The sequence below is a fragment of the Trachurus japonicus genome, unplaced genomic scaffold (genome assembly GCF_045865225.1).
Source record: "Trachurus japonicus isolate A0001 unplaced genomic scaffold, Traja_1.0 AP030825.1".
Classification (NCBI taxonomy): Eukaryota; Metazoa; Chordata; class Actinopteri; order Carangiformes; family Carangidae; genus Trachurus; species Trachurus japonicus.
The window spans coordinates 30,181-44,731 of record NW_028220958.1 but is presented as its reverse complement, the minus strand read 5'-3'; the positions used below and the strand labels follow the sequence as shown (position 1 = coordinate 44,731).

The following is a 14,551-nucleotide window of genomic DNA, read 5'->3' as shown; positions in this document are numbered from 1 at the left end:
TTGAATTTGTATGAAATGTTTGGAAAATTGCTTGAATTTTTGAAGATTGGTGTGAAAAAATTAACATTTCAGTCTACTCAAATGAATAAATATATTAACAGCTTGAAAGCATTTGTTGAACAAATATAAATAAAGATGAAGCAATACCTGAAGAGTATAACTTGTAAGCAGGAGGCTGAATGATATGGAATGGATGCATTTGTTGTTATTTAAAACAGTTAGAATTTTTTTTTTGAACCATTACTAATATAGATGAAACAATATCTGAAGTGTAAAAGTAGAATAATATAGAAGTAGTTACAATCCGTTAAAGGGCAGAATAACTACAACATATCTGAAGGGTAAAAGTTAAACATGTTAATAAAAAGTTTGAGGAAAATGTAGAAATCCTGCATCTTTATAGTTTAACAGTTGAATGGTTGAAATCTGAAATAGGTGAGAAAAAAATTAAAAAGAAGAACTTATAAGAAGGATGTTGGAAAATTGCTTGAATTTTTGAAGATTGGTGTGGAAAAAATAGGTCTACTCAAATGAATAAATATATTAAGAGCTTGAAAGTATTTGTTGAACAAATATGTATAAAAATGAAGCAATACCTGAAGTGTATAACTTGTAAGCAAGAGACTGAATGATAGGGAATGGATGCAAATCCCAGAATTGTTTAAGTGTAAAAAATAGTGTGAAAATATAAATTTATAAATGAAAAATATGAAACTCCTTACATGGTTGAGAAATGGCCTGAATTGTTGGAATTAATGAGGAAAAAGTCAAAGTCCTTCAAAGTAAAATGTAAGGATTGAAGGTGGAAAAGTCTAAAGTCAGGACATGAAGAAGCTCCAAATCCTGAAATATCCATTATGAGAACTGGGGTATATATAGAAATGGGGTAGAAACAAGGAAACAAGGAATGAAGTAAAAAGAAAGAGAAAGGGAGTAGAAAGAAAGAAAGAGACTGAATGATGTGGAATGGATGCAAATGCCAGGATTGTTTAAGATACGTGTAAAAAAAGAGTGTGAAGATATACATTCATAAATGAAAAATGTGAAAGTCCTTAAATGGTTGAGAAATGGTCTGAATTGTTGGAATTAATGAGAAAAAGTTCAAGTCCTTCAAAGTAAAGGGTTAAAGAGGAAAGTCAGGACATGAAGAAGCTCCAAATCCTGAAATCTCCATTACAAGAATAAACTGAAATGTATGTAAGAGAAATAAATTATTAGAGATGTTTAAAAATTCCCCTCAAAGATATGAACTCATTTAGAGGCTGATTATGAGCTGTAAGCCAGTGTGTCTCTGTGTCTGTGTGTCTATCTGTCTGTGTGTGTGTGTGTGTCTCTCTCTCTGTGTCTGCACCACACAGAGCAGAGCAGTGAGATTTGAGCTCTGTGCAGCTCCGAACAACAGCCTCTGAAAAGAGAACCGTACCTCTTACCAGAATGTGGTCATGACTATCGGGGCAAGGAGACCTTCCTGAGCGAGCCAATGTGCATTAAATGTTTGTAGGGCAAAAACTTTTCTCACCGTCGCAAGAAATATAAGGAGGTCATTTCTGCTTTTCTCAGAAAATCTGCTCCTACTTTACAATGTGAGTCAATGAGAGGAAGAGAGGGAACTGGCTGCACTTAGAGGCTCCCAGTTTAAATTCTGTTAGCCTCTCTGCGTTTTCGAGCACACTGTGAGACACAGCACAAGTTTGTCTACCAAAGTGGGGGAAAATTATGTGTCTAGAAAGAAATTTGTGGCCGTGGTGACAGGATAGAGAGCAAAGTGTCAGAGGATTTTTAGACTCTCTGTCACTCTAGCTGATGTCATCATCACTCTAGCTCTGAAAATTCCGTGCCATTGACTTGCATGTTAAATTTGAATTTTGTCAAAAAATGATCATGAACAGTTGAAGGGTACTGATCAATAACGGTAGAAGATATGAAAAAGTTGAATATACCGTGAATACTTGAAAGTTTTGTGAACGTTTTAAAAGTGGAATGAAGTCTGTAGGTGAAAGTATGTTGAAGCAGTTGAAGTTCAAAGAAGGAGAGGATTTGAACAGTTTGAAGACCGATTCAATGTATTCCTATGGGGAAAAATTTTTCAATAAAGTTTGAATATTTTGAAAAGTATGAATGATATGAAAAAGTTGAATACATCCCATGATCTCCTGAAGAAGCCGCATGTTTTGATATATGAATTGTTTGAATAGTAGAAAGTATGAAGAAGTAGTTAAGGGCCAAAAAAGGGAAGAAGTAAGAATAATAATAATATTAATAATAATAATAAAGATTTGAATAACAATAGTGTGAATGCTTTCAGCATTCACCCTAATAAAGATTTGAATAACAATAGTGTGAATGCTTTCAGCATTCACCCTAATAATAAAGATTTGAATAACAATAGTGTGAATGCTTTCAGCATTCACCCTAATAATAAAGATTTGAATAACAATAGTGTGAATGCTTTCAGCATTCACCCTAATAATAAAGATTTGAATAACAATAGTGTGAATGCTTTCAGCATTCACCCTAATAATAATAAAGATTTGAATAACAATAGTGTGAATGCTTTCAGCATTCACCCTAATAAGCATCTTGTAATCACTTATAAGGGCCTTATTACCTATTAACTAATGCTTATTACAAGGACCTTAATATAAAGCGTTACCAAAATGTTTATAGTGCAACTGTGCAGAACAAAGAATGAAAAACATCTTTTTCATAGTAACACTGTACAGTTTTTTTTTTGGTTTTTTTTTGGTTTGAAGTGGTTTAGATTTTAGTATAATCCTGATTTGATGTTTTTCTATTGTCTATGTTGTTTGCAAAATGTGTATCATGCTTTCTCAACTACAAATAAAATCAAATTAAATACTTTATGGACTAAGCAGAAATAAAACAACCTGAATCTGATCCTGAATCCTGTGGTTTCATTATTCAGTTTCATTATTGATCTCTGCTTACAGTGTTTTTCTTTTCCTCATGAGTCAGTTTTCATCCACGTCCTCACCAGTGTTAGATCTGAGTCGATCCTACAGGCTGATGTTTACACAGCTGGAATCTACATCAGTGCAGAGACATTTTTTATTGAAAAATAGATTCACATACCGGTTTTTATTTGCATGTTTTTCTTCAGCTTTCATCAACTTTTTAACTGATAGAATTCAGCAAGTTTCGTGTCCTTTATCCTCTTTTATTTAGAGTGAGGGAGTGGTCCCCCGAGGGTGTAGAGACACTCTGTGGTGCATTGGGAAACTTTCTATAAAAGCTCATGGGGAGGATACTGTATAGACAGCTCAACGGTCTTTATCTCTGACTATATTGGTTTGGTCACAAGTGAACTGAAGACATTACTCAATGAAAAGAGAGGGCCTTTAAGTCAGCTTTTAGGACAGAACTCAAGTGTGTACAAAAACAGCTGAAACAGAAGCATCTACAGGAAAAAGCTGGAGGAGAAACTGAATAATAATAACATAAAGCAGTGGTTCTCAACCTTATGTACATCAAGGACCCCTAAATTGACACAAATTAGACCACGGACTCCCATTGGACCAAATTTAGAAGTAAACACCAGAAATACACAAATATTTGTTCTGAGACTGAAGAACATTACTTTTTAATACTTTTAAATTAGGGCCAATGAATTTTTGGAAATATTATAGAGAAATTTCTGAGAAGAAGTGGTAAAAATTCTCAAAAAAAAGGAAAAAAAAAATATTTTTTCTTTTTAAAAAAGTGATAAAATTTCTCGTAAAAAATGTTAAAAATAAAAAAGGAAAAATTTTCTAGAAAAAAGTGGTAACATTTCTAAAACAAAAAAGTTTTAAAATTTTTTTTTGAAAAAGTGGTAAAATTAAAAAAAAAACTTGTAGAAAAAAGTGGTAAAATTTCTCGTAAAAAAAATTTTCAAAATAAGAAAGTGAAAATTTTCTAGAAAAAAGTGGTAAAACTTCTAAAACAAAAAAAAAAAAAAAACCTTCCAGAAAAAAGTGGTAAATTTTCAAGAAATAAATTGGGGACCCCCTTCAGATCTCTCAAGGACCCCTAGGGGTCCCCGGACCCCATGTTGAGAACCACTGACATAAAGGATGTTTGGAGCGGGATGAGAGGAATCACCGGCCTGAACAGGAAAGACAACAGCTTGGTTGGGGGGAAACCTTAAAGGGATATTCCAGCGTAAATTTAACCCATGGTCCAACGCACCATGACACCGAGTTAAATCTGCTAACCGCTAGCTTCACTAATTGTAGCAACTTTAGCAAAGACCGCACGATAACAAACAGCGCGCAGTCTATTTCTCCACATATTGTCTTATTTTTCCTTGTGCCAGATTTTTCTTTTTTTTTGGCTGGCCCTAATACTCTTTCTAACAAATTAGATGAGAGACTCAGAGGTATTCAACTTCCGGTTTCATCTGGCAGCACTGATGCGCAAAACAAGTGTTAATTCTTTCTTCTCAAGTTATTTTTCATATTATACAAGAACTGCTAAATCTTTACAATCTGGATGTTTGTTTTTCACACAGTGGTAGTGCACAGTGATGGAATCCGATGATGATGCGGTGAAAAAGCCAAGGGTTGAATCATGAGCACGTTGCCTCCTGTGATTTAAATCCGATGTATCGTCTAGCCATATTTTATTTCAAAATGTTAGAGAAAAAAAAACCACCCTTGGTCTTGGTTCCATATTGACATCTCAGCAGGTAAATTTTCTGTCTGTTGTGGTGCAGTTGTAGTCAAATAAAACCAAATAACAGTGTCATCTCTGTGCATGGGATAGTTGCTACGATGGTGTTGTTTAAATAACTTATAGACAGAAGATCAATTTAAATTTACATTATTACAACTTACCCAGGCATACATTGTTACTTACACTGTAGCTCAACCTTTGTTTTGGAAGTGACATTAACAGAGTTTGATTTCATAAAGTAAGGACATTTAGTCAATTGCTCAGTCAAATGATCCTAATTAGCTTCCTGTCTCTGAAAACTGCTCATTTCTCAGTGACAAAGCTGTTTTATTGTTGAGGAAGCTGAACGGGCTGAGACTGACTGACTCGTGTTGCTCTGCTCCGAACATCAAACTCTGGACTCTTCACCAGGAAACTGGAACGTGGACTGAAGAAAACATCTGACTGATTCTTGAGGAAAATCAACTTGATTGATGATGTGAGGTTCAGTTTGATCATACGGTCTCAGAGGGTAATCAATCCCCCTCAGTGATTATTATCATGATAGGGACTGGACTGACGTCAGCTGGAAGTGACTGAGTGTGAGATTCTGAAAGGGTCCAGATGCTGTGCTAGGAATGGGAGAGGACCACCAGAACTGGTACCAGAACCAGTCAGAGTCTGTAAGGGACCGGACTATAATTCAGCCAATGTTCTCATGTTTCCTGTGAGCTGTTGTTCCTCTCTTCTTTCTGTCATGTCTTTGTTTGTCCACCAGGTGTCGTCCTTGTCCTGTGACAGTTTCCTGCAGCCACGTTGAACAGTCAGAAATTTACAGTGAAGAGCAACTATACAGGATTTGTAGCTTAACTATGCTGTGTTTAATGCACATGGACAGGAGGAGGGTTAGCAAAGTGAAACACTTTTAAAACAGTGACCAGTTTAGAAAATGACATTTCTGAATCTCTTAAATTACTGTTTATTAACAATATAAAACATTGTGTACGTGCCTTCATTTGTATTTTTGCTGCTCACAGCCATTTTCTGATAAATATAAAACACTATTTCCAACAACATACAATACATTTTCTATCAAATGAGGTGAAGCTTCATCCTCCAGGACAGGAGACGATCACCGTCAACCAGAGGAGAAGTCCTGTTGAAGAGAGGGCAGTGAACTCATCACAACACAGTTTCTACAGAGCACTACTGGAGCTGCAGGTTGAGGGTTTATGTAATGTACAGTCTGTGACCGGTGCATTGCGTTGTACATACGTCAATCAAATAGGAAATATCCCTAAAAATGCCATTTTTCATCGTACAAAGTGAACAACGCAATTGAATTATACTTCATGCCACCCAGGACTTCTCAATGAATGAATGAGTCACTGTAAAAGTCTTGAATTATTCCAGTGATACGAATCAGACTCATTCAAAAGGTTCAACAAACTGTCCAAATCCAAAATAATCAACAAAATGTGTGGTTGGTAACTGTCCAAAAGAAGCAAACGTGACAAATAATCAACAATCAAAGCCTCGTTTTCATTTTGTCTCAGCACAAAAACCAGAGTGTTGCAGATTGTGTTGAAATAAAAACTGTGGTCATGTTGAAGGTCCAGTGTTGTGTTGCTGCGCTCCTCCCATTTTTGTATATTTTATTGTTCAACCAGGCGACTGCTCACACAGCTCCTCCTCCTGACGACTCATAAGGATTTGAATGTTGACATTGTTTCTAAAGATGAAGAAACAATATTCAAAATGTACTCAACACAGTATAATTTAGATCCAACTTCATAAAATATTAAAAGTCTTTTTAGATTGAATTAGAATTTGCAAACACACAATTGGACTAATTATCATTAAATCACTTTTTGGTGACATCACTCTGGTGTATTGATCAGAACTGACCAGAGCGTCGGGCAGCGACTCTTTGGAGAAATCTCTCCAACAGGCACCGGGACGTCGGTGAGACATGGACCAGAACAGAAACCTGATTAACTTCCTGTCTCTGTCTGTGTCATCAGACAAAATACAATAGAATAGAATAAAACTTTATTAATCCCCCAAGGGGAAAATTCACTTTGTCACAGCAGCAACAAGACAAGATACACAAAAAGGTATATCACTAATAAATAAAATAAGTAGATAAAAAATAAATAAAGGCTTATGAGTTGATAAAGTGCTCGGATCTGTTTGTGTGTGTGTGTGTGTGCTCACGCTCCAGTTCATTCAAGCATATTGAACAGTCTGATGGCTGTGGGGAGAAAGGAGCGCCTAAACCGCTCCGCTCCGTTCTGCACCTGGGGAGAGTCAGTCTCTGGCTGAAGGTGCCCCCCCCCCCTCAACCACAGCTCCTCGTAGAGGGGGTGGGAGGGGTTCTCCTGTTTGATGCTGCAGAGCTGTCAGGACACTTTAATTAATCTGCTCACACAAAATACAAGATGTTTTTATTCACATCTGCAAAATATTTAAATATTAAAACCTTAAACCCCCAAAACATCTGAAACAAAACAGGATGGCAGTGGATGTGTGACCACTTATAAATACTTGCTGAATTTCATCAGTTAAAAAGTTGATGAAAGCTGAAGAAAAACAAATAAAAACCTGTATGTGAATCTATTGTTAAATAAAAAGGGTCTCTGAACTGATTCCAGCTGTGTGAACATCAGCCTGTAGGATCGACTCAGATCTAACACTGGTGAGGACGTGGATGAAAACTGACTCATGAGGAAAAGAAAAACACTGAAAGCAGAGATCAATAATGAAACTGAACTAGAAAATTTCCTCTCGGGAAATTTTGAATGGGCCGCGGGAGCTACTGCCGATTTTGCCATCTCTGTCAACATGGGAATCAAACCCACGATCTTAAGCGCAAGACAGAGCTGATCAGACAGACACATGATCATCTTTCTATAAGCACTGATATGGAGGAGCTGTAACCACATTAGGTTACCTGTGTGTGTGTGTGTGTGTGTGTGTGTGTGTGTGTGTGTGTGTGTGTGTGTGTGTGTGTGTGTGTGTGTGTGTGTGTGTGTGACACCAACAAGGTTTAACTTTAAAACCAGATTAAATCATGGTTTAAGTTTAAATTCTGTTGCACGTTAACTGTGTTTTCATCACATGAAGGTGTGTGTGTGTGTGTGTGTGACTGTAATCACATGAAGCTGGCTCTAGAGTCTGTGTGTGTGTGTGTGTGACTGACTTGACACATAGTTAGTTAGTAGCTGCATCCTGTGTCAGTCTGATTTAGCTGTGTCTGTGTTTATAAACATTTAAACGAGCGCCAGGTGGATTGTTTATGAAGTTAATGAGCTCTGGCCTGAGGATCAAAGAGGTTACCACGGCGATAGGGGCCCCCGCAGGCTGAGACAGACAGAAACGTGGAGAAAAAGAGCCATTTTCTGCCTCTGCACCGGTCTCACATTTAGGCTTAGGGTGAGAAAACGGTAACTCCTATCAGAACAAAACACAGATCAACGTTGCTCTAAGGACTTACTGAAAATTTCGGTACGATTTGGTGTTTCTACAGTAAATATTTTGGAGACGCTGGCAGTTTTAAAACATCAGGCTGTTCTGCTTCTCTCCGAAAATATTTGTATTGGACTCAATGAGGAGCAGAGACAGACGTGGCCGCACTTAGAGGCTCAGAGTTTAAATTCTGTAAGTCTCTCTGATATTTTGAGCAGATTAAGAGATCAAGGATGAGCTCGTCTACAACCGTGGCCGAAATTATGTGTCTAGAGTGTAAATTGTGGCCGTATGGAGTTTGGATAGAGAAAAAATCTGGAGTTTTTCTGGCATCTCTCCCACTCTAACCGATGATGTCACCCACTCTGACACGAACATTCCGTGCAATACACACCCATTATAATCTCATAATTTCTCCAAAAATGATCATGGTCATTGATCAGGGATTGATCAAAAACTATATGACCTATCAAAACGTGGAGTAATACACCAATACACAAGACTTGTGTCTACTGTTTAAAGTTTAAATGGAGTCTCTAGGTGAAAGTATGCCTGAGCAGTAGACGTTTGTTAAACTCCAATGATTGGTCTTTTTCGGTCTTTTTTTTCCGCCCGTCCCATTGACTTACATGCAAAAATTTTGCGCAGTTTTTCGCGACTTACGTCGCGAATAATTCGTACACTGTTGAGAAAAGTAATAGCACACCGATCCCGATCAAGACGCACGTTTTGATATATAATATGTCCTGCAACTCGTTTCAACTCGAAGAGTTGCAGGACTAGATGCGAATCGAAAAAGTGTCCGGAAGAGGACGGAGAATAATAATAAGAAAAAATCCACACAATAACAGTAGTGCCCGGGCACTGGTCCCTGCAGCTATTTCATAGCTGTTGGGACCAGTGCCCGGTGCGATTGCCCGCGGCCCTAATAATGAAACCACAGGATTCAGGATCAGATTCCGGTTGTTTTATTTCTGCTTAGTCCATAATGTATTTAATTTGATTTTATTTGCAGTTGAGAAAGCATGATACACATTTTGCAAACAACATGGACAATAGAGAAACATCAAATCGAGATTCTACTAAAATCTAAACCACTTCAAACAAACAAAGAGATCAAACATTAAATTTGCTTTTATATCATCTGTACAGCGTTACGATGAAAAAGCTGTTTTCATGCTTTGTTCTAGACAAGTTGCACTATAAACATTTTTTTTAAACATTATAATTTCAGCACTGACACCTTCCTGTCAGTTATTTGATTGAATATTGCTGTATTTATTATACAGCTTATTAGAAATTAATTTGAAAAACTGAGAACACATTTTTTTTAACACTGTGATTTCAAACACGCTTCATTAAGTAAAGTATAAACAACAAAGAAAGTGGAGAAACGTCAAATCAAGATTATACTGATCTCTAAATCACTTCAAACCAAAAAACAAAACAAAAAACAGAGCAAATATTAAACATTGCCTTTATATCATCTGTACAGTGTTACAATGATTTACTCCTGTGAGTCATGGCTTCTTGTGAAAAGCTGTTTTTCATTCTTTGTTCTGCTCTGTTGCAATATAAACTATTTACTAACTAAATAATAATGTTATAATCACGAACACCTTCCTGTCAGTTATTTGATTTAAATCGAATATTGATTATCTGAATTCGACAGCATCTGTGTTAATTTCACTAAAGCTGTATTAGTAATTAACTGATTAAAAAGTTACTTAGAAATTAATAAGAAAAGCAATAGTCACAACAACTAATATCATCATCCAACAAAGTGGCATTTTGTCATCATGTTATATTTGATTAATCTTGTCTGTCACTTCTGTTACGATCAGTCTTGGTCTTTTCGTGGCTCCTGGTTTGAACGAGCTCTGGATCTGCATTACAACTGTGTTCAGTCTCTGTCTTGTTGGTCTGCATCAGTTTTGGTCTTGTTTGGTATCAGAGTCCTTGTCCTGGTTTCACTGATGTCAGTGTTGGTGTCAGTTTTGTCTTTGTCGTCATTTAACTTCTTTTTCTTCGTTTGGCCTCGATTTGATCACTGAGGTCAGTAGATGAACTCTAGAACAGCTTCTCTCCTCTCTCTACTTTAGCCAAGTACTCAGCTTGTTTTCTCATGTCCATCAGGGACTCAACTCGTCTCTTCCAGCCTGGTTTGGCCTCAGATTTCTCTGCCTGAATCAGCATGTCGATGTACTCTGGAGTGGAGAGAAGATTTGGCCTCAGTACTATCTCTTTAAGTCTGTTTAGACTCTGGCCTGATCTTTCCATCAACTTCACCACCTCAGCTTTCACACGATCATATTCCTTCTTCAGCCTGCCAATCAGTGCCTCCACAGACATCTTAGCCCCTCTGGCTTTAAGGTATTTCTCCTGCAGCTCTTTGACTGTTATCTTTTCTTTTTCCTCCCTGTACTCCCATTTGTACTTCTGACTAAAATGTTGACTCCAATGACATTTGCCTGGACACTCAGTACAGTATCCATTTCTCATTGCACTACACTCCATCTTATCTGCATCCTTTGCAGTGCTACAAAAACAATGACAGGTAAAGTGACATTGCTGACAGTTGGTGAGGAAACGTCCAGTACCCGAAATGTCCACTTTAAAAGGTTTTGTGACAGTAACTTCAATCTCAAACTTCTCATTTCTCCTCATCTCTGCCTCATGCTCTTTCAGATGTTCACTTGTCTCTTTTATCTCCTCTAGCTTTGCTAAACCAACTTTAACCTGCTTCTGCAAACTCTCAACTGAAATCTCCAGCTGCTTTCTTTCTCTGAGGACTTCCTGTGTCAGTGTCAAACTTTTGGTCTTCATTTGATTCAAAGCAACAAAAAACTTCTTCATGCTTTTTGTCCCCATGTTCCAAAACATCTCATCAAAGCCTCCATCTTCATCATCATCCTCACTGCTGCTCTCTGCTGCAGACGACTTGTTGTGAGCAAACAAAGCTGAATTGTTGAACTTGAAGTGAACAGGGAGTCCATCTTCTGTTTTAGGACATGGGACACCTGAAGCATTGATCACCTCTAGAACTGGTGGATGTTGGCCGTCTGCAAATGTCACCAGGACTCTGATGTTTTCTGCCACATCTTTTCCAAACATTGAGAGAAGTGAATCAAACACATATCTCTGTGTTGGTGTGAGTCGTGCTAAAGAAGCCTGAACTACGAAACACACAGCATCAATCTCACTGACACCATGTTTAGAGGAGAAGAGATTACGTAGCTGCTCTACGATCTCTTCGTCTCTCTCTATGCCTCTGGTATCTCCAAAGCCTGGTGTGTCAACAATGGTCAGAGAGTAGTCGATGTTAAATCTCTCCTGATGGTTGACTCTGTACACAGTGACTTCAGAGGTCTGACTTTCATCATCAGTTAATGTGAATCTGACTTGGTCCTTCCACTCTACACCAACAATGTAGTTGATCATTGCATTGATCAGAGTGGACTTTCCTGACCCAGTGGCTCCAAGAAGAATCACAGTGTGATTTCTCCTTGAGCTTTCTCTGCCAAAGTTATACCTCCGGCAAACAGGAATGTTGATTCTTTTTTTTGTCAGAGGCAGTTTGTAAACTGAGGGGGATTCAGAATTTATCCTTTTACTTGTACGTTTGAGGTCTTCTATGACAGGTTTGGGTTTTGTTGTGCAGACATGAACAGTGATGCTTTCCTTGCTTCTGCCAGCTGCTCCACAATCAGCTCTGACCCTGACTGCATATCCAGTCTCTGACTGAAGTCCTGAAATGATCGCCTCTTCAGCCCTCGACTCCAGTTGTTTCCATTGGAGTTCTTCTTCTTGCCCCTCGCTGTGTGTTTGGGCGTACTCCACCATGTAGCTCAACACCTGCACATCTTGTCCAAGCTCAGCAGGTTTCTGCCAGATGACTGATATCTCACTGGAGTTTGGTTCAACTTGAGGTTTTCCTGGAGGGCTGCAAGGCAAAGTTTTAGTGGAGCCACTGACTTCAAGGACTGGTCCAACACCTACTGAGGTCACTGCTCTGCATCTGAACACATACTTATACTCTGTGTCAGGACTCAGATCACTCACTGTGACTTCTCCAGCCTCTTCTGCTGTCTGCTGCTTCCATCCATCCTCTCCACTGACACGGTACTCTACAGAGTAGGAGCTGATGAACTCTGCTCCAAACCTGGGTGGAGAAACCTTCAGAGTCACACTGTTGTGGTTTATGTCACTCACTGTCACAGTTTCAGGCTTTGAAGGAGGTTCAAAGTTCTCAGTGACAGAGAAGCCGTCTTTATAAAGGTAGATGCTTGAACCTTTCTCTGTCTCATTTGTCAAACCGACTGTCAGGAACTTTATGTTCTCCTTCTCCTTGTTGGCCTCTGCAAAGTCAATGAACAGTTTTGCTTTATGCCTCATTTCATCTGCTACTTCTTTTGAGGCAAACCACTGTTCCTTCTCCACATCATGAGTTTGTGGATGTTGAACATCGTCTGCTTTGGGTTTTCCTCTTAAGTAGGTTGATAAATCTGAGAGGAACGGTTCATGACTTCCCAGTGAGGTGAAGACAAAACACACAGCATGCTCCACACTGAGGATTTCTTTGTACAGATGACTTTGAGACTGGACGACCTTTGTGTTCTTCATCATGTTGGTAAAAGACATCAAGGTGTAGATTTCTCTCTCTTTCCAGTCCATCCACTCATCCAGGCTTTTGCTGTTGAAAGGAGAAGAGTGTATCTTCTTCAGGATCTCTATGAGCACGACCTCCTCTTTACCTCCTCCTCTGATTGAAGGAAGTGTCTTTGCAAAGTTTTGTTGAAATCCCAGCTTGAACTCTGAGCACATTTGTTTGAAACTTTTAAGTTTTTGACCGATCTGTGGGAACTGTTGTACAGTTGTTGTTCTCACTGCATCGTTGCACCTCATTTCCAGCTCATTGAAGTCCTCTAGGACGCTCTGAACGTCCTGAACTGATCCTATACTGATCTGACGGACAAGTTTAGCAGCAGCAGAGTCTAAAACTGTCAGTGGCAACAGCCAGACCTTCACTGGTACAGCATTTTCTCCTTTGGGTCCCAGCAACTCTGGGAGACTTTTGTAGACTTGTACTGCATCCTGGAAAGAAACTGGATTTTTTTTTAGAGAAAAGTCTCCGTAGAATTTGCAGGAGAATTTCTCAACATTTTCTTTGTCCTTGTCGTTCATCTTCAGTGAACCTTCACCATCTATAGAAATGCATGGGATCTTCTTGATCACCACTTTCAAGTTTCCCTGAATGTCTTGATGTTTTTCGTTTTCTGACACCTCACGGTCGAAGACAAAAAAAGCTTTTGCCCCATAAAGAATCCCTGTGACTACATGCGTCGCTATTCCTTTCTCAAAAACATATGGATGCTTCACATTGCCTCTTCCTAGATGATTCATCGACAGCTCCTGGAACTTTGTTGTTGTCTCATACTTCATCGTTACTCTGGCCTGGTTTTTTGATGTTTTATTATCATCCAGGTATTTGGCAGATCCATCAATGTTTACCAGTCCACCCAGGAAACTTGCTTTCAGAGAAGCTTCAACATTAAGAGAGGAAGATTTATCCTCAATTGATTCAGATGCAACTATTTCAAAGTTACTGTAAGGTTTCTGCTCTTCTCTTGCGTCTTCTTTCAGGACATCACGGTCCCACAGTGTCATTGCTGCAAGAAAAGAAAAGAATACGATTTTATTGTCTTTTATGGCGACGTTAAGGTTTAGACAGAGAAATGTTAAAATGAATTTGATGTATCAGAGGTGGTAGTCTGATACAGAAACTGTTACATTACAGTCAACCAGTGCTTAATTCACAAGCTATTCTCTTCAACCAAAGAGGGAAACAATGAAACTTCAGGCAGATTCTAAATCCCGAATTAAATCCAAATCCAAATGTAACCCAAGCTGTAGAGTTACATGAGTTGGTTTCAGAAGAGTTTAATGGCCATGTGTTGCACTATTTATTTTCATTATCCAGTTATCCGGGTATCAGGTTTTACTGCTAGTCTAACCATCTCTCTAACGTTGCCAGTTCAGAAATGAACTCAGGGAGTTTGCGTCAGTTCTAATTAAATCTGCATAAACAAGAAAAATAACAGAGTTGTAGAAATGAGATGGAGGGTTATTAGATAACAAAGAATATATGAGTTGCTTTCCCAAAATGATTCATTCTGAAATAACACCAGAGCTCCGGAGCTGCAGCGGCTCCTCACACAGGCAGAGCCCGTCTGCAGGCCTCCTCGGCCGGGCAGAGAAAACCATCGCATACCCGCAGGTTTTTTAGACGTTTACCACCGTGTGGTTATTCTTTTTAGGAGATAAATGTTGATCTCATTGATGAAATCTTACAATTGTGGCAGTTGAATTAGTTTGAATGAAAAGTGAAGCTGTGAGAAGGAGGAGGAGAGGAGGAGCAGTGCTGCGGAGC

The 14,551-nt window shown here is 38.7% G+C and overlaps 1 protein-coding gene across 1 annotated transcript; it reads right to left on the bottom strand.

The window, feature by feature from the left end:
- Positions 1 to 9,961: 9,961 nt before the first annotated feature.
- Positions 9,962 to 13,788, bottom strand: LOC146959966 (uncharacterized). Its single transcript, XM_085772747.1, has one exon. It carries the CDS (start codon positions 13,786 to 13,788, stop codon positions 10,192 to 10,194), a length of 3,597 nt encoding a protein of 1,198 aa, XP_085628873.1. The 3' UTR covers positions 9,962 to 10,191.
- Between the last annotated feature and the right edge of the window lie 763 nt (positions 13,789 to 14,551).

Bases quoted from the DNA above. Each gene is read 5' to 3' on its own strand.
- LOC146959966 (XM_085772747.1), bottom strand. From the start codon at position 13,788: ATGACACTGTGGGACCGTGATGTCCTGAAAGAAGACGCAAGAGAAGAG.